Source organism: Toxotes jaculatrix, chromosome 15 (genome assembly GCF_017976425.1).
Source record: "Toxotes jaculatrix isolate fToxJac2 chromosome 15, fToxJac2.pri, whole genome shotgun sequence".
Classification (NCBI taxonomy): Eukaryota; Metazoa; Chordata; class Actinopteri; family Toxotidae; genus Toxotes; species Toxotes jaculatrix.
In genome coordinates, this window is record NC_054408.1 from 2,596,481 (window position 1) to 2,615,780 (window position 19,300).

The 19,300-nt window shown below is 44.0% G+C and overlaps 1 protein-coding gene across 5 annotated transcripts; it reads right to left on the bottom strand.

Moving 5' to 3' along the window:
- Nucleotides 1–21: 21 nt before the first annotated feature.
- On the bottom strand, nt 22–18,918 carry pikfyve (phosphoinositide kinase, FYVE finger containing). Of its 5 annotated transcripts, none has more exons than XM_041057731.1 (44): nt 18,721–18,918; nt 16,925–17,124; nt 15,226–15,393; nt 14,345–14,356; nt 13,644–13,753; nt 13,201–13,372; nt 12,874–13,081; nt 11,789–11,815; nt 11,494–11,583; nt 11,249–11,405; nt 10,967–11,124; nt 10,751–10,862; nt 10,418–10,565; nt 10,078–10,242; nt 9,648–9,710; nt 9,426–9,555; nt 8,937–9,117; nt 8,777–8,851; nt 8,405–8,512; nt 8,178–8,318; nt 7,839–7,965; nt 6,883–7,757; nt 6,280–6,675; nt 5,986–6,086; nt 5,814–5,885; nt 5,433–5,604; nt 5,074–5,252; nt 4,846–4,959; nt 4,546–4,654; nt 4,303–4,457; nt 3,989–4,085; nt 3,794–3,851; nt 3,563–3,694; nt 3,344–3,464; nt 3,131–3,226; nt 2,783–2,863; nt 2,460–2,551; nt 2,300–2,359; nt 1,881–2,057; nt 1,485–1,588; nt 1,276–1,404; nt 880–1,141; nt 680–754; nt 22–589 (listed from the first exon to the last, which is right to left on the bottom strand). In XM_041057731.1, exons 1-44 carry the CDS (start codon nt 18,762–18,764, stop codon nt 474–476), a joined length of 6,369 nt encoding a protein of 2,122 aa, XP_040913665.1. In that variant the 5' UTR covers nt 18,765–18,918; the 3' UTR covers nt 22–473. The 5 variants fall into 5 exon arrangements, with proteins under 5 accessions (XP_040913665.1, XP_040913664.1, XP_040913667.1 ...); XM_041057730.1 differs by having other exon boundaries at nt 2,460–2,554; XM_041057733.1 differs by lacking the exon at nt 14,345–14,356 and having other exon boundaries at nt 2,460–2,554.
- Between the last annotated feature and the right edge of the window lie 382 nt (nt 18,919–19,300).

Sequence of the window (19,300 nt, forward strand, 5' to 3'; positions counted from 1 at the left end):
CAAAAAAACAAAGCTTTAAAATCAGTGTTAATAATATTTTAATAGTTACATCATCTCTGTACATTTACAAACTATAAATTACACGAATTAGTTTGTTTACCAAACTATAACCACAAGACTGAATGTTTTCAGCAGTTCCTCTTGAAACAGTTGGACTCATGGCACTAATAAAATAAACCCTCTGCGAAACACGTCGGGAACCCAGAGGGAGATAAATTATAACCTGATAACACAACAATGCGTCCCCAGTGATAAAAACTGATTTGCAGGGTGGTGCTGCTCCTATGGAATGATGCTGTGCTGTTTTCAGGTCAGTCTGTTCAATATTCAAACATTTACAAATTCCAGTGTGCTTCTGGGTCTCAGGTTTCCTTACCAGGAACTGACCAGGAAACTTATTTTTGTGCATAGGCCGTCTGAGAGAGAGAGCAGGTGTATGTTTGTGTTTCTGGACTTGGACTTGCACGCACCGCTCAGCAGTTGATGCCCAGGCCGGTCCAGTGGTCCGGTACCATCAGGAAGTATTTGTCCATGGCCTCGCAGAAACGAGCTCTGTACAGCTCCGGAGAGACCACGGTGGGCATCTTCCCTGGAGACGCAACGCACCGCAACATCAGAGCCACAGTTTTATTAATTGTCAGGATTATTGTCTATTCAGTCACAGTAATGTCAGACTTACCCTGACCTCCCAGAATTCCAGTGGATTTGACGACCATTTCCAGTTTCTTGTCCCAGGTAAATGTTCTGATATAATCTGCAGAGTAGAGCAGAGGGAAAAGCTTTGTAAAAAAAATATCAGATCACATATTTACTGTTTGTGAAGTGGAGTTTGAACATTAAAAAGAAAAACAGGAAGACTGAAGAGTTACAACATCTCACCTATGATCCCGACCACCAGCTGATCGGTGGCATCGTCCCGCCCCACCAGCAGGGAGTAGTCGATGATGAGGTGGCTGGAGAGGAAGTAGGCGTCGCTGTGTATGGCGGCTCGCAGGATGGCCTTGCAGTGCGAGCGGATGTAGAGCGGGTTGTCGTGGATCAGCTTCAGGAGGTTTTCATCGAGGAGAACCACCTCGCAGCTTTCCTTCCCCGAGTCCGTCTTCACGTTACGGTTTCTCAGCGATCCTTTGAGGTCAAACACCTGCAGAGGAGACGGACAGTGTCCAACAGAGCTACTCTTCTGTATAGGAAAAAGATCCTTTCTAAGGAAAACATGGCTGAAATGGCAAAAAAAACCCTGTATTTTATACAGCTGTACAAGGCTGTGAGTCCCACCTGAGCCATCTTTCGTCCATAGAAGAGATTTTCCATCACGAGCAGGTCCAGTTTCTTCTCCGTGTTGTTCTGGGAGTTCTTGTAACCGATCCGGTACACACCCAGGATCTTTGCCAGCGCGGTCGGCCGCTGCGGCGCAAAGATGGTCGTTAGTCACTCATGCTCAGACAGTAAAGCCCAGGTAGAAAGCACTTCTTGATGATACATACTTTCTGCTGCACAGCTCCAGTGATGTAGGTGAAGTAATGAGGTGCAAAGTCCAAGAAAGACTGGACTTCCAGTCTGGGCATCTGCTTCAGGATGAACCGGTCGTCTGTCAGGACACAGAGGAGGAGACGATTCACATCATTAAGATCTGCTGCTGCCTTTTAAAGATTTCAGTAACCAGCAAAGGTTGTATTTATGTCCAGAGCAAAGGAGGCGTCAAAAACTTAGAGTCTCAATAATTTCACCAAATCCATCTTGTGACAAAACCACCTCCACCTATAACTCAGAAACACGTCACATTCCTGAAGCTGAAGATGCTCTAACTGCTGTTCCACTGAGACTTTACTGTCGACTGCAGTAACAGCTTTGACATTTATCTGTGCCGCATTAGATTCAACCTTCTGTGGCGTAGAAAACAGCTCCAGATTTTCCACCACGAGCCTGCCAGTTGACGCAGTGGGACAGCGAGCGGACAAAATCCTCCTCAGCGCTCTCCATGATCTCCTCACGCATCTTGTGAAACTCCTCTGCGTAGTAGATTCGGCAGTAAAACTTGGCGTTGGCATCAGAGAACTCTACAAACGCAACAACAGACGAGGGAGAGGTCAGCGAGGCATTTACTGAAGCACTGCACAAAGAACCGCACTGAGGAGAGGTCATGTTTTTTTTGTTTTTTATAGAAACTAAGTTCAATGACAATGTCCAAACATGGAAAGTTTTCACACCACTCCAATTCCAATGATTCGAGATTTCACACGACCAAAATCTGTGGGTGAACATTGCCCAGATTTCTCAGTATTTCTTCCAAAACACTCACGCAGTTCAATGTGTGGATTCAAGGTCTGTTTCTTCTGTTTGTCTGCCAAGTCTGCGTCCTCTGCACAACACAGCAACAAAAGTAAAGCGTTTCAGCTCGAGGAGAAGGTCTGAGCTTTTAAATCCTCTGTGATTTCAGTTGTTATTCGACCAACGCTTACTGAGAGGATCAGTGTCCATGCCGCTGCGGCTCTGCTGGGACGAGGCCGACTCGCTGGGCCTGGCAGGGCTGCTCTTTGCCCGACTCTCTGCACTGCTGAGGAGAAGCAGCAGAAATTAGCTGCATATTTACCACACAATTAAAAAAAAAAAAGAAAAAAAAAAAAAGAAAAAGTAAAACTACTAGAACTTTCATGTTTTCATATTGCCATTTGATACTAATTATTATAAAAATATAGATAAAATTTGCTTTAAACAACATCTCTGAGTTTCAGTCGGGGGTAAACTTCAGATTCGAACAATATTTGATAAATTTCCTGCGTACCTGACGACCTGCGGAGTCTCATCCCCTCCTGCGTTTGACGCCTTAGACAGATCATCCAGTGCTGTTTTATATTCCTTGCAGCTGGAAAGCAACACATGAAACAATAACAGGACATTTACAGGCAAAGACTTTGAAATGAAACTAGCAACGAGAAATGAAAATATAAATATACCAGGGGAGGAATGGGAGAATTTATGAGAGCTACAATGGAAAATATTAATCCTTAATATAAGAATTACTTCGTCTGTAAGTATATTGTTTAATAAAAAGAGAATTCAAAAAAAGAAAACAGGACAATTATCAGGGATAAACTGTGAGCAGAGGCAGGACGAGGAGGCAGGCAGTCACCTGAGAGCGAAGGCTATAATGGAGCTCGGCTCTCTCTCACACACTGCGATGGGCACGCGCTCGTGTTCATACATCAGGTAGTGCTTGTCTGGGTCACTTTCAACACACATCACACGACGGTCAGAGACAAACCATTAAAGACGAGTGTAATGTTCTGTCAACAATTCTTGTGTAAAGCAAAATTGAGGAAAGAAGAATGAGTGCATGACTTACAACGGGAAAGGGATGGGGTTGTAGCTGTTGCCGGGGAGAAAGTTGGCGAGGATGGCCTTCATGGTGGATTTCTCCTTCACCTGGCTGTCAGTGGAGCCCAGCAAGTGTCCGTCAAATACATCTGAAAACAAGCAAACACCGATTTCATGCAGCAGGGATGAGATCAGAGAAACACTGTCCGCTGCGAGAGATAGTTTATGCACATGGATGAGTGTCTACCCTCCGGGATGCTGACGGAGTCCTGCTCAGTGAAGGAGGGAACGGGTGTGATGGGTTCAGCTCCGGGTTCTCCCGGTGACGGCAGCAGGGAGGAGGAGGAGGCCGAGGACATCGTGTTGAGGTGACGGTCCTCTGTCGGAGAAAACGAGTTGACTCGTCAGCTACAGTCAGGATCACAATCGACTTCATTCAAAAACCAGGATCAGTTTAGGTCTGGGACAACTAGCTCACCTTTTTCACCATTCTGAACCACAGGAGAGGGGTTACGGGGGGAGGAATCCAGGGCGCTCTGCGAAATCAACAAATAAATAAGGTTACACACTAAAATCAGCTATGTCCTAACCACTGCAGGCACAGGAAAACTCGTGGTTACACGGTACGTGTCAACACCGCCATTCCTCCACGACGACCGGTGATGTTACCGACCTTGCTGTCGTCAGCGGCGGTCTGTCTGTGCCTGCCTGGGCTGGGGGGCACAGACAGACGCTTCCTGCCTTTCTCCTGCTGGAACAGGTCCTGCAGCCTGGAGAGTGAGAGCAAAGATAAGAAGCAGGGCTCGTCTCTGAGTCAGGATTTTCAGAGTCGACTTAGAGTTGGCACTTCCAACTGAAGCATCAGATCCAGGCGGGGGAGGGGCAGGTGGGGGGTTGCATACTGCATAACCTCTGTAAACAAACTAATTTTTATTTCATGATACTGTATAAACCTTCTTTTTTTTTTTTCTCAGTGGTGATTCTGACCTTCCATTCCAGGACTGTAACATCTCACACAGGCCCTGTTTCTTCATCACCAGTGACTCCAGAACAGTCTGCAGCTGCTGAGGAGAGTCCACGCCACAGACCTGCAGTCGAGCCTGAAGCTTTTCGATCCAGCTCCTCAGCTCTGCCTCTTCCATCTAAACACAAACACACAGAAACAGCCCAATGAGCTTAAAACTACCGCTGTACCCAGAGATTAAGACACGTCAATGCGGAAGAACCTACGTCTTTCTGAGCGAAGAGGTCCTCCATCTTTTCCTCCCGTGTCTTACTGAAGGTTTCGGTCTTCAGGGAGGTGAGGCGGTCGTCTATGGCCAAGTACACCTGAGTCACTCTAAGGAGAGAGCAGAGGGCAACTGTAGACCAATGGATGTGGCCAGGTAACAGGTAAATAACCAAAGCCAGTGAACGAATGTGCCGTATCATGATACTTTATCTTCTGCTTTAGCCTGGTGATAGTACATTATTTACTGGTGTGGTTGTATGAATGGAGACTGATGAGCTCTGTCAAAGGTGTTTGTTTACTTCTGAGAGAAGTCCTTCAGGTCCTGCTGCAGGTTGGTTTTGGACGGCCCCAGATTCCTGATGAAGATCTTGGGACGAGGAAGACAAATCTCCAACAGCCTTACTGAAGTGTAGCTGAAAACAAAACAGGTGATTTTATTAAAATCAAAATCTGTCCAGGGATCACCACATTTCTTCTGCTCTCATTCAGCTGTGGGTGAATGAGGAACAACCTGAGAGCTGACCAACCTGAAGGAGGCCACCATCTGGTTGTAGGAGAAGTACTGGTGGTAGTCTTTGTGGATGGAGTGTCCGCAGGGCTCTGCGTTAGCCCGTCTGGTGTACTGGTGGCCGTAGAAGCGAAGCTCCAGGTATTTGGCAAAAGACATAGACCATGAGTCGTTGGACAGAGGCACGACTGGTGTCACCTTAAAAAAAAAAAAAAAAACAGAACGAGGCAGAGATTCAGTGCAACAGATAAGTTTTCATCCTGATGATCAGATTTATTTGATTCACTTCATTTATTCATCTAGAGGGTGGAATTTTAATTACAAATGTAGGGTGTCAAACAATTTGATCAATTAAAAAAAATGTTAATTATAACTGACCTGTTTGCAGACGCGGCACCAGGAGTAGTTGAGAATCGTGTGCTGATATCCAGGCACAGGGGAGTCCAGCTCCTTCAACACAATCTGTACGCAGCCGCTACCGTGCACAAACCGACGGACGTGGTGCACCATGGGAGTCTCGCAGAACATGCTGGGGCACTGATAAGACGGCCTGAAGAAAACGTGTGTATACAAACACGCACACACCTTTATAAAACCAACTGAGAAGCTAACTTAGTGTCAAACTAAGGAAAACCTACATATTTCACTCATTTATAAACGTCCACTAACATTTTCAAGCCTGACGTCAGACAGGATTTCTCGTTAAGAATTACAATTTAGTAAAAACAAAATTTTTAATTCACTGGTACTTTGTTTTACCTGAAACAATATCGCTCCAAGAACACACCCAGAGAGAGGTCATTCTTGCCATAGAACTCCATTGTGACGATCCTGTCAACAAAAAAAAACAAAAAACAAAACAGGGATTACAAATTCATTAGGAACAACACGTGAGATTTCTTTATTCGTTTGCTCCGTATGAGCAGTTTACCATGGGCTGACACAGGGGTTGGGTGCGTTGCTGGACTGAGCTGAGGAACTGCTGAAGAGCACGCACAGTCTCTGATGGTTGACAGGGTTCAGACAGTCCAGCTGAGGACAACAAAAACAACAACGATGACGATGGGAAAAAAAGCTTTTCAAATGTTTTACACAAAAGGAATTTTTTTTCTTTTTATAAATTACTCTGAATTATTTGACTCACATTTTCCTTCATTAACGACAAATGATGCATTGACTGTCAAACCTGGCAGTAAACTTTCTGACCACTGACTCATTCATTCACCTTTGGGGCCCAGCTCACATCATTCTGTTTATTTGGCTTCTCCTCTTCGCTGTCAGCCTTCACCGGGGGTTTGACCGGTGCCTCCCCCGCCCGGCTCTGGACACTGACAGGAGCTGCAGCGCTGAAGGGGTCAGTGGCCTCCCTCTGCCGGATGCGACCTCCCTTTGCTCTGTAGTCAGCCAGCATTTTGGCCAGATCCTGGCTGCTGTTCAGCTGCTCTACAATGCGGGTGCTGGTAAGACTGTGGCAGGGCAGGACATTGATGGACCTGGGCGGTGCTCCACCATTGGTCTGAACTCCGACCAGGGAGGAGGGGCCAGACTCTTTGAGGAGCTGCCGCTTTCGCCGCCCGTCCAGTTCCTTTAAGTCTTTGTTCAGGAGAGGGGACAGGTAGACCTAGAAAAGACAGGAAATACTGTTTGTCATAAACTGTTCAAGTCATCGAGGTTTTTCACTCTGAAAAAACATTTTCAGTTTCTCAAATGTGAAGATTTTTTACTTTGGACTGCTGGTCCAAGACTTGATAATGAAAATAATCATCAGTTCCAGCTCTGAAAAAAAAAAAAAACTAAACACAACAACAACAACGACACAGCTAGGTACCTGTTCAGGGAAATAATCCCTGCTGGGGCAGTGCATGCCAGCAGGTGTGAGCAGGAAGGGTTCTTTAAATGTGATGAAGGGAGAAATGCACAGGATGATGTCCTTAAGCTCCTGCTTGAAGACAGCAGAGATGGACTTCAGCCGGTCGTCAGATGAGGCCACCTGCTCGGCCACAAACATCCCTGTGTCATCCTGCAGGGGGTCTCGAAACAACTTGGGAGTAGGAATCTCTGAACCCTCCCCATCCTCCACACCAAGTGACTCCTCCTTCACGAGGCTTCCCTCCTCCTTTGTCTCCCCTTCAGACACACGGACAAGTGTGTCTGAGAGTGTCATCTCCTGGTCCTCTTCCATGAGAAATGGGGGACAGACACAGAGTGGCAGTGAAGGTGGACTGGAAAATGGCGAGGAGGTCATGGTCTCCATGCTCACAGCCTCCTCGTCTTGAACGGAGGAGGGTGATTTGGGGTTCAGTTTGTCCTGAAGACTGTCCATCTCTCCGTTTTTGGATGAAGCCTCTGAGAGAAGCCCTTCCTCCTCAGGTTGTCCACCCAGTGCAGAGTCTTCAGCCTCTGTGGCTTTCTCCTGACTCTCTCCATGTGTCTCTTTCCCTCTCCACTCTCCATCTGCCTCCTCCTTTGCAGAGACGCCCTCCAGTAGGCAGGGGAACGAGGCGCTTTGGGCCAAACTGGGGGGCATGGCAAACTCATCCATGAGGAAAGAGATCTCCAGCTGGGAGTGGTAGGCCACGCACATCATGAGCATGATGATCTCCTTCACCCGCGCCAGCTCGTACTCCGAAGCACCGCGCAGCTTGATGGAGCATCCAAGGTGAGGAGGACAGCCCTCGAAGAACATCAGAGTCTTCACATTGTCTGGAGGGACAAACAAAAAATGAATACCGCAGCAGTGTTCACACTGAGAGTGGGAGTGAAGAGTGCAGATGTGTTTCTTACTGCTGGCCAGGGTGAAGGGTTGCATGTAGAACTTGTGGCAGGTCCCCAGACGAGGTTTGGTGAGGAGCTGATCCATGGACATTACCAGGTCCCCCTGCGTCATGTGACTCACCCTGTCCAAGACTTGCTAAATTGACCAAAAACAGGAAGATGAGAGATGATTAACACAACTCATCTTTGACCGTGTTTACTGTGTTTACTGTGCTTGTGTAGTATGTTAAAGTATTTTACTATTTTTCCTTTTTGTATATGAACATTTTTCAGTGAATGACTGAAACAATGAAAATGGACAGAGCCAAACTAAGAGGATGAGCTGTATATCTTGATTTCTTTACTAACCGGTTTGACATTGATGACCAGCGTGATGCCATGTTCTAGCAGCATGTCCTGAGCGATACGAGACACCGTCTTCTCCACTAATACAAGGTTTGGACGGACGTCCACGATGCGCTGCACGTAGTTCTTCAAAAACTCTCGTTCCTGAGAGAAAGAAGAGAAAAATCTTTTATTAGTTTCTGCAGGAAATGCAATCTCTATCATTACTGTAGTCTGAGTGACTCACTGACCTGTAGCACAATGGGGTCGATGCAGGTAAACTTTGTCTCCTCCCTGTACAGATACTCTATGGAGCACTTCAGCAGCAGAATCTTGGGGTTCTTGATGTAGGCGTTCATCTGACAACAGGTCAGACAGAAAGTATCAGCTTAACAAGTATATATTAATTCCTGTTCCCATTATTTTCATTTCTGGACACTAAGGCTGTTTTCAAAAAGGCAAAGTAACTGGATCCAATGAAGAACAGCAAAAAAATCTATTTAGACATTAAGCCAATTACCTTTAGACAGAGAATGAATGTTCACATCAGATTGAATTTCTGTGTTTTGTTTTTTTTCTTTTACATTCTAAATACAATGCTGGACAGAATAATATGAACTTACTTTTTTGTGGGCGATGTTTTTGGTGCACACAAAGCCGTTTACTACCGTTGAGTCAAACTTCCTGCCTCCAGGAATCTAAAGCACACGTGGAGATTTAGTTATATTCAGAAACCACTTGAAATAACTGCAGTCTGACTGGTTTGACATCATGGTTCCTGACCTTCTTGATGTGGACCAGCTGTCGGATGTCCATGTCGTCATCACAGTTGCGAACGTCGGGCCGCACCGTCTGGACCACCTGTCGAACCACGGGGACGATGATATCCCGCCAGGACAGAGACAGAGACTCGCTGTAGAGCAGCTGCTGCAGCAGCGCCATCATGTGGCTGTGGTTGGCCGAGCTGAACAAAGACGGGCAGAGGGGCGATGGTTACATGAGTAAAAATAATTTTCCATAGTTAAGTCAGGAGGTATGGAGGTATTCGTCCTAAACTACAATAAGCAACTAGTTGATTAATCTGTCTGACAATAGAAAAAACAACACAACATAGTCACATATCGAGTCAGGCCCTATTTCTCCTTGATCTACTGTGACTTGTAATTGTACCTCATTTGTATGTGGCTATGGACAAGAGTGTGTGCCAAATGAATAGATATAAATGTATGTATAATCATGCGGGACACAAACAGTGGTGTTATCTCCACTCACAGCAGCCTCTCCATGGCCTTCTTCTCTCCGTTCTCCTCTCTCAGCTGGTCCAGGGAGCTGTGGTGCCAGCCCAGCGGAGTAAACAGCATCTCTTTGGCCTTTTCCTCCACACGACGGTTGAACAGAGACTCTGGAGGTAAGTCAAGTCAGGCAGAGGGAGCAGGTAAGTCCAGCAGTTTTTTTTTGTCAGAGCAGATCAACGAGGAAATGAAGAGTTCCTACCTTTGATGAAGGCATCACTTATGACAATGTTCTGTCCTCCATCCTCAGACACAAGAAATTCAGCTGAAAGAGGAGAGAGATCACACACAGACGGTTCTATAAGATTTCTAATAATTCAATTAAGAATCTGTGTCAAGACTCGTAACTCGTTAATTTATATTGACTGACAGGGACCGTTCCTCTGCATAATGAGCATTTCCAGTTTTGAGACTTACATTTTGTTTTGGTACTTTTTCTTACATACTACTTTGATCACTTTTACTTCTAATGCAGTACTTTTATTTTCTGTTATCTCTACTTCTACTTCAGTAAATGTCATTTCTACTGGTGTCAACACTTTCAGGAGTCTCTAGGACACAGAATAACTTAACTAAGCAACAGTGTGAAAACAGCCACTGAGAGCTGGACTGGCATATGTACACGTGTTTACCTTTCTGATCAGTGGTCGGAGGCACATGTGGATACTTGGACTGTTTCTTGATGTGGAAGTTGACATTGTTTTGCTCCATGTTGAGGTTGATGGATGCAGCCGAGTCGCTGTCCATCACCGACTGGAAACTGCTGACAGACGTCCTCTTGCTGGGGCTGGCGGAGTCTGGACGGAGAGGCAGAGTCAGTGAGCTGCAAACGGGATTTTAACTCACAGAGACCAAAACAAAGCCAGCCGGAGGCAGCCTGAGCAAAGACCAATGAGCTGAGCCAGCACAGCATGACAAGAGGTGTAAAAAACCAAAAAGTTTTTATTAAAGTACAAGACATAAGATACATACTAGGCATGATGTACTCGTTCTCATCTGCAAGCTGCTCCGTGTCGCTGTCATCAAACTTGATGTCCTTAAACCAGGACGGCTCCGAATGTCCCTCCAAGGAATTGACACTATCACTATCTGGAGACGGCGTTTCTGAGAACTCTGTACTCTACAGACCAGACAGAGAAACGTCACCATCTGCACACTTCACCTAAACAATCAATCCTTGAAGCTGCTTGTGATATGTCCTTGTGTTAGCAAGCAAGACCCTGCTGAATCAGTCAATATCAACACGTGATGTGCCAAAGTATGCTTGATGTCTGCTTCCCAGTGTGTGCAGCATTTACTCATCACCTGGAGGGGGCGGTAGAGAGCATACTCATCCCTGAACAGCTGGTCGTGGTGGGTGACACAGTCCAGCCAGCGACCGTCCACCAATGCCTGGCCGATGGCGATAGCCTGGGCCCTGCAACACAGGACCATCAGGATGGGAGGGAGAGTGTGACATTAAAACATGAGATCAAGAGCTTTCGTATGTATGCTTTGCATGTTTGCCCGGTGAGATGCTACCTGGTGGAGATGGTGCCATTCCTCAGCAGCCAGTTGACAAGCTCCTTTCCCACAATGCAGTTGGGGTAGGTCCTCAACCAGTACCTGTGGTCCTGGAACTCCATCCCTGTGCTGTTGTGGCAGATCTTCTTCCACAAGTCCTTCAGCTGGGAGGAGTCCTGCAAGAAATGTGGTATCGTATCACAGTACTTAACCTCAACAATTATGTCTTACTGCTTTATGTTTATTCCTCATTTAAAATATGAGTACAGTAAAGAATAAATGAAAGAATAAAGCAGCCACCAGCAGGATCTTCCTCTCCTCCTCACTGTGGTCCAGCTTGCTGCCGCTCTTGGTGCCTGTCATGGCTCGGCTGGTTGGCGGGCTGACTGAGCTGTCGTAGGAGGGCACCATGGAGGATCCAGAGCGGTCCAGCGACAGGTTGGTCACACTGGCAGACCTGTGGTGGAGACAATCAGAGACGTAACTGTGCTGTATCACGCTGGAACACACTGTACTTTACAGGCAAACCCAAAGCAGCGGCTGACCTCTTCCTCGCAGGCGATTTACCCACGTCTTCCTGTAGAGTCGTCAGTCTGGAAGCGAGGCCACTGTTCTGAGGCTCCTGGTGAATCATACTGATGAAAACACACAGGCAAACTTTGATTGACATTCTTTCCACTGTGATCTTCACACTTTCTCTGTGTCAAATTTATGACCAGTGACTACGAGCATGCAGAAGACTACTCCTTCTTTACAGAGCTAGAAAGCGTTAGCCTTTACTTACAGACAGCTAAAGCTCAGACAGATGTGAAAAATGAATAAACGAAGAGCAAGACTCACTTCTTTCTCATCCCAATAGGAGTTTTTCTACGCCAGGAGAGAGAGAGAGGAAACAGATTTTCTTTTGAAGCAAGTTGACAGATAAAATAAGCAGGGAGCACACCGACTCAAAACAACAGCAGCAAAACAAGCATGGGGTTATGAAACGCATGCATGGACGGACGAGCCTTTAAACAAAAGTGTCCTTAACATTAACTGAACAACTTGCCTGTTCTGTGCATGGTTAATGAAATCAATAAAAACAAAAATCAGTTAAAAGGTAACTTAAAGAGGAAGAGTTGAACAGTCCTTGTGCCCAAAGAGTCATGCTTTACTAATGCTGTTCTTCCTAAAATAGACGCTTCCTCTTTTCTCCTTTTAAGTTATTCATTAGACCCAGTTGTCTGCTTTGCATTACTGGCCTGTAGGATCACATGCTGCAAAGCTGACCCTTGTGAGTCTTATGTTTTCTTTACATGTTTTAGTTCACAGCTGTTGCGGGTTAAAAGTAAACTTCTCTTTGTGAAAGGGGTAGTCAGGGCCAACTGATGTACAGATTTCATTTTTAACATGCCATAATATGATTCTGTGTCTTTACCATGCACAGAGCACAATGCATACAAAGCACACACACATGTTTTAAACAGTGGAAAATCAAGACAGAAAAAGAGCACGAGCACAGTCGAAGGAAACTGGGAAAAAACCCTAGGGCAGTGTGTTTCCGTTGTGAGCCAACTCATGACATGACAAACCCACTGTACGCGCAGTAACAGATGACAAACCAGTAAACAAGGTCAGAAAATTCAAGTCAAGATTTTGGTTGTAGGTACAGTGCAAAGGTTTTAAGCACTTCGTATGTTTCTGAAAGCATCCTCCCTTTGCTTTTTGTGCCTAAAGGTTTTGCACCGTACTGGATGTTCAGCTTTGGTCTAAACATAAAGGTAGGAGGTACGGGTGTGGAGGAATTAGGCGTGAATTCAGAGCTGACACTGAAGGCATCACGCTACAAAAGGTTCAAAATTCAACCATAATTTCCATGATATGATTTGACCCAGCGTGTGTGTGTGTTTGTCTGTGTGATGAACACAGTGTGTGCATGTGTTCACCTCTGCCAGGTCAGGTCTTCCTCCAGGAAGATGTTCCTGCTGGCCTTGCGCCCACCCACAGGCGTCCGAGGCTCGCTGGGCTCCAACACACACACGGAGCAGGGAGAGTCCGACAAGGCACTCAGGTCCTCTCCGATGGAACCCGAGTCAGCCGAGTGAGCGTAGCTCAGTGCAATTTTTCGACAGTACGTACAGGCACGCAGATCTCCTAAATACACAGTGAAGAAGTCAGAGAAGAAGAAGAGGAGACAGGGAAAGATGGATGGCAGATGGGAACTCCATTTTATGATAAATTCATTACTAATTCATCTTGAGTATGTTACTTACCCGTGTAGCCCATGAACTTTCCGGGGATTTCCTGGTTGCAGCAGCGGCTGCAGAAGATCTGGCCGCACAGTCGACAGTGGTGGCGGCGGCGGAAGGTGGTGAACTTCTCGTTGCAGTCGTAACACTCTTTGCACTGACTGTCTGGCATCCAGTACTGCTTCAAATCACTGTCCTGCAGCAGGACAACAACCACAGCACAGTGCTGTCATCCACAGAGGGGCCACAAAGGGCCGTGTGGCTGCAGGTTTCTGTTCCAACCAAGCAGCAGCAAACCAGACTCGACTCATTTAATCAACTGATCTCGACCTTCAAACAGCTGATTGGTCAAACTGTGTGCTCTTGATTGGTTGGAACAAAAACCAGCGGCCACACGGCCCTTTGTGGAACAGGTTTGAGACCTCTGATTTAGGACAAAGAGCTGATGTTAAACTGGATGTGAATACCTGGCTCTTTCCCTCCATGATTTCCTTCAGCCTCTTCAGTGCAGTTCGAAGCTGCACAGCTGTGCGAGGGTCGTGATTGCTTAGAGGCGTGTCTGATTTCCTGCTGCCGTCTAAAATCATCCATGTACACACACATACAGACACACAAACACACGCATACACACAGAGTGTGAACTGAAAAAAGCTTCACTTTTTCTTAAAAATCCATCCGGCTGCATTGTCATATTTGCCTTTTTAAAAATCTTAAATCTTAAATGTATGGAGATAATAAATGAATTCCTCTTAAACAGGCTTCATCATAGTGCACTTTGAAGATGGCAGCTAAGCGACAAACATTCGACAATGCACTTCAACATCTTATGAATAACTTCCTTAAAAGTTGTGTATGTGTATAAAATAACACATGATGCAATTAATAAAAAACTGGCCAAGAAGCAAAAACATGTTAAGCATATGTTGTAAGCTTTAAAACCATTCATGACAAACATCATTCCAATTATTAGTAAGTACCTGAGTGGAAAACATTAGGGCAAACCAAAGACCAGAAAGCACTTCATTGACACTCGCATGCACTCAGACACACAAACAGTTTTAAGGCCATTCTTTAGGAACGTGTTGTTACAGTCAAACTAAAAGCATCTTTAGTTTAAAAAAAAAAAAAAAAGATAAAGAAAAAACACACAGTGCAGAAGGCCCCTCACCTGGCCAATCCACTGTAATCAGAAAAGACATGAGAACGGATGTTACAGCTTGTACATGCATTCATCTTTCTGATGTTTTCAACACTAAACATCTTTTAAACCAAAACATTATATTTAGTTTGTTTTTTGACTCTGTCTCACAAATCTGCTCCTGCCATTGGCACGTTCCTCTGAAAAGTTAAACAGTCTCTTTATCCATGTGGATGAATACAGAAACTTGAAGGTGGTAATGACAAAGAACTGGCTGTAAATGTCTCCCAAAGAAAAAAAACTGCATGTTATGAAAACACCAATTTAAGGAGATGAATTGAAGAGTTTCATCGTAAGATGTCTACAGTTTTATCAGTGGCCTCTGATTAGTTTATTCATTTCAGTGGCAGAGGCTTTAAAATCAACCAACAGAGTTTTATATAATAGATAATGCAATCAACGAGTGTGTGAAGTAAAAGGTATATTTCAGCAAGCCATCGTTAATGCCAGATGGAATAAAATATACATCCTAAAAACTGTGTGTACGAAAAACAGAGGATTCTGCACATAAACAGCAACATTTTACAGACTTAACTAAACTTAAGACTTAAATTACATAGTTCAATCACATTTAAGATGTTGTAAGACCTCGTCTTTAGATTATGTATGTTAAATACACTAAAGCCTACTGCCAGACTGACTACCTACAACTTCTGGAGAACGTGTTTCCCCAACAGCTGAAAAAGTTGTTGATGCCCAAAAAACAGCATTAGAAATGCTATAGAATACGAGTTTCTTAGATTGGTCATCCATCACAAACCTGTTTCCTTTGTTTCCATTGGAGACGAAACATGCACAAGCCTCAAATATCAACATCCGTACTGTGAACATCTCTGTTTTTTTTTTTTTACCAGAGGCAGTGGAGGTACGTCGGAGGTGCTCAGGATGTTGTTTCCGGTGCGTCCTCGAGCCGTAGAGGGAGTGGGAAGGACTGGAGGACCAGCTCCTCCTCTCTGACTGAGGAGAAGGGGATGGCGCATCTGGCTTATCTGAAACTGCTGAGGGAGGACGTCCCTCCTCTGCACACACACACACACACACACACACACACACACACACACACACACGCACACACGCGCACACACGCACACACACACGCACACACACACGCACACACACACACGCACACAAAGCCTTAGCAAATTGAATTTAATGTGATATGCTATAATTTCATTTTACTTGATTACGTATTTTTTGAAGGATACATAGTGAACTACTAGTACTTTTGAGATCCGTATTTTTCTCAAACCAAAATAATATATATAAATATGTAATATGTGTATCATGTCTGTGTATCAAAAGATAGCTTTGTCTGTACCAAGCTGTAGGTGAATGACAATTTAACATAAATCTTCCACAGTGTTAGATCTTAAATACTTCAACTCATAATTTTTCTGTATATTTTTTCCTCAGATTATTGATAATGTCATCATATCATATTTATGTATTATTATTTATTATAATTAATTCTGTTTATAATGCCTATCCCTACCTAAAGTAGAAGGTTTTTCATTGTGACATGAAAAACAGAAAGTGTAAAAGTGTAGAATAACTAACTTTAATACTAAACAACAAAATAGATCAGCTGATGAAAATATATGCAGGTTAGCTTCAGCCTGAGTAATGGATTTAAATTATGAATATACCGTACAGTTACCATGTGCAGTATGGTTTCATGAAATATTTATTACTGTGTCATGCATTGAACTATGTCCGGTCTGCACTGACCTAAAAGGCACCATTAATTTAAATAACCCAGGACCAAGGTGCAGTGTATTTCCAAACAGAGAAAGTCCAAAAATAAAGAAACAACTTAAGGGTCCCTCACAATCAAATCTTCAATCTTCTTCAATACTGTTTAAAAAAAAATCCCTGTCCCTTCTTTTCCAGGTTTTCGCACTAAAATCTACAAATTTAAACACATAAGAATTAAACAGTCTTTCCAGTTTTTGTTCATCTGCTCACCAGAATATCTCAGGGTTTTGTTGAGCCACTTTGTAGAAAATTAACTTTCTTAAATCATCATAATTTGTACTGTACAAAAGATAAGATTTAACATAATGTCATTTTGACACACATTTTCTGTTTCTGTCTCCTAATATGATTCAAATGAAGGGCAGCATCCCTCTTGTAATCTCATTTTATAACATTCAGGTCCACGATGCCATGGTGAAGGGACGTACAGGACTTCTGAGGCAGGACTACAAACACGCGAGTCACGTGGCTCGCTGGTTCCTGGCACTGACTCAGGCAAGCAATTTCTATCACATGACCTCACAAGACTGACTAACTGTCATTACTTCTTTAAACTGCAGCAAATTATAACTCTGGACAGGTTTTTGACATACTGTGGGGTGTGATGTGTTTTTGTTTTTATAGACCTATTATGCTTTGTTTACAGTGGACATAAGCAAAATGACAAAATACCTTATAACCCTCTGGATTATACAGTACGTCTTTAACAAACCAAACTTTAGCAAACCAAAACACCGGTATCTAATGGGGCAACATCCATAACAACTTAGAAACTTGTGTGTGTGCACTCCTAACCTTTGTTGTTGAAACGAAAAAGGCTGACAAATGAGCTGTATGCGGAGCGGAGCGGGGGCTCATCCTGCTCCGGAGTCAGAGGTTTGAAGTGGGTCAGGTGAGAAGGGCTGCTGGGTGAGATGATGGGCGGCTCGATGCTCCAGTCTGTTGAAGATGAGGACGAGGACTTGTCATCAGCAGCCATGTTGCTGCTATTCCTGCTAGAGGGGTTAAAAAATATCTTAAGAATGTGTAAAAGATTTCCCCTAATGGTTTCATGTTTAAGTGTCTCTTAATCAAATTGTGACGGGGTCACTGAGCTCGTCTCCTAGATCAGGATCAGTCAGTGTCAGCTCATAGAACAGACAGTTAGCTCTCTAATAATAATTTAAAAAAAAAATAGAACTATGAACCATGAACAGCAGCTGTGTTTTCATATGCTCACTTTCACACCATCAGCATGAAGCTACTTTTATCTACTCTGCTCACACCTGAGAAGATAAGTGCTGCAGTCATGCTAGGGTGCAGCAGCTTCCTGTTTGTTTGTTTGTTTGTTTGTTTATTTCCAGTGACAGATATTTTACTTGTTTGTCCACTTTCAAGTGACTTGTTCTGTATTTACAGAGAGGAACTTGAACTAGAACTATGTTCAGGTTTATCAAAATATTAAACTAAGTTGCCAATTTCTTAGATACCCCTGTAAAATCTAATGCAATCCAATACAGCAGCTCAGCCATGGCTTCTACTCAACTCTACTTTTACTGTCTATTATTGCTGCCTTTAAAACTGCACGTACATAGCACTGCACTTTGACTTTATGATACAACTTAATTCAATGTCAAGAACAATGTTCATGGTCAGAAATGACCAAAGTCTAAAGGTCTTGTCACAAACCTGCTGCAAAGCAGGAGAATGATCTCAGTGGAAATGCAACTGCGGAGAGCTTAATCACTGAACACTTCCAGGGATTAAACAGAACTGCAGGCATTCCAGCTTTACAAACTCACCCGGGTACACACGTGACACACGTGACCATATCAATGACCCCATAAAAACTAAACTATAACCAATGAACTGTAATAACCGGGTCTATAAACCTGCTTAATCATCATTGAAAAAAAGACACTCCTTATAACTACAGAACTTGCCTGAGATTCAACATATCCATGGGTGCAATGCAAAAAGATGCTGCTAACAGCTAATTAGCTAATTTGTCGTGTTTTTAATGGTGCCAATTTACCAAAAACGTAAACTAACATAGGCTCAAGTTGAAGCTGACGAAATGAAAACGGCAAACAATAATAAAAAAGAGTGAAGAAACATGAATATTAACTTTTTCATGTTTCAGAATGAATTTTTTCACATTACTAAGGCTCATCAAATTAACATTTTAGAGCAACCTGTCGAATGGTCTTTCATGTTTCAAATCATAATAGCTTTTCTAAACATCCATAGGACAGATTCACAGGACATCCGTCGGACTCTGTTCCTCATTAGTAGAAACGGAAATGTCTTTACATTTTATTCTGTGATTCAGAAATTTCCCCTTAGCAGGAAACGGACTTTAAGTAGCCAACACCTAAAAAGTTGTGTGTAGTTTTTAAATGTTTTTAAATCGAGAGACACACCGCTGTCGATTCAAATCTGATATACCTGGCATCGAAAACGGATCTGATAAGACTGTTTGACAGATAAACTCACGTGATGGTCGCGTGATTAAGTTAGAGTCGGCTGACAACAAGAGCTACACAACAGCCGCTAATCGAGAGATCGGTGTATAAATCCGGAACAGCTCCTAAAAGCTCCACTGGACTTACCCCTTGAAGAAGACAACAGACTTTGAGTTTGAAACGCATGCCATGTTAGATTATGTGCAGAGGAAAAAGCAGAAGCGGCAGCATCACATTCTTCACCTCATCATGTGATCATAACAGGCCGTAGCATGACTCCTAGGTCCTTGATCATTTGACAGCTAAGGACCAAGCCCTGCGCCGTATCACATGGCGTGGCACATAGCTAATTAGCACAGGATAATGTTTACCATCACTTAGATGCGGCGATAGTCCGCAAACAGGTCACGACCCGCACAGACTTTTACCAGAGCATGTCTGCACGACGCTGAAGTTAGCTTCCGATTCGACGGTTAGGGGGGAAATCTAACAGAAACCAAATGAAACTGTCAAATGCTTCACAGACCTGAGCCTGTGTTTTTAATTGTCGCTTCTCTCCCTGTCGATCCAATTCAGGTTTCACAGGTCTAGGTATACTGATGTTTGATCTAGATCTGGTGTGATGTGGTCTGGATGGGGGGAAAAACGCTCACCTTTTTCTCTGTTTACAAAAAGAACAGCGTGACGGCTTTAAGTAGGATATCTAACACATTTATACAACAAAACG

Excerpts from the sequence above, each read along its gene's own strand:
- pikfyve (XM_041057730.1), bottom strand. The coding sequence starts at position 18,764 with ATGGCATGCGTTTCAAACTCAAAGTCTGTTGTCTTCTTCAAGGG. Across the intron at positions 11,584-11,788 it reads CCTATTGGGATGAGAAAGAA|TATGATTCACCAGGAGCCTC; the intron begins GTGAGTCTTGCT and ends TGTTTTCATCAG. Across the intron at positions 590-679 it reads TGGAATTCTGGGAGGTCAGG|GGAAGATGCCCACCGTGGTC; the intron begins GTAAGTCTGACA and ends TTGCGTCTCCAG.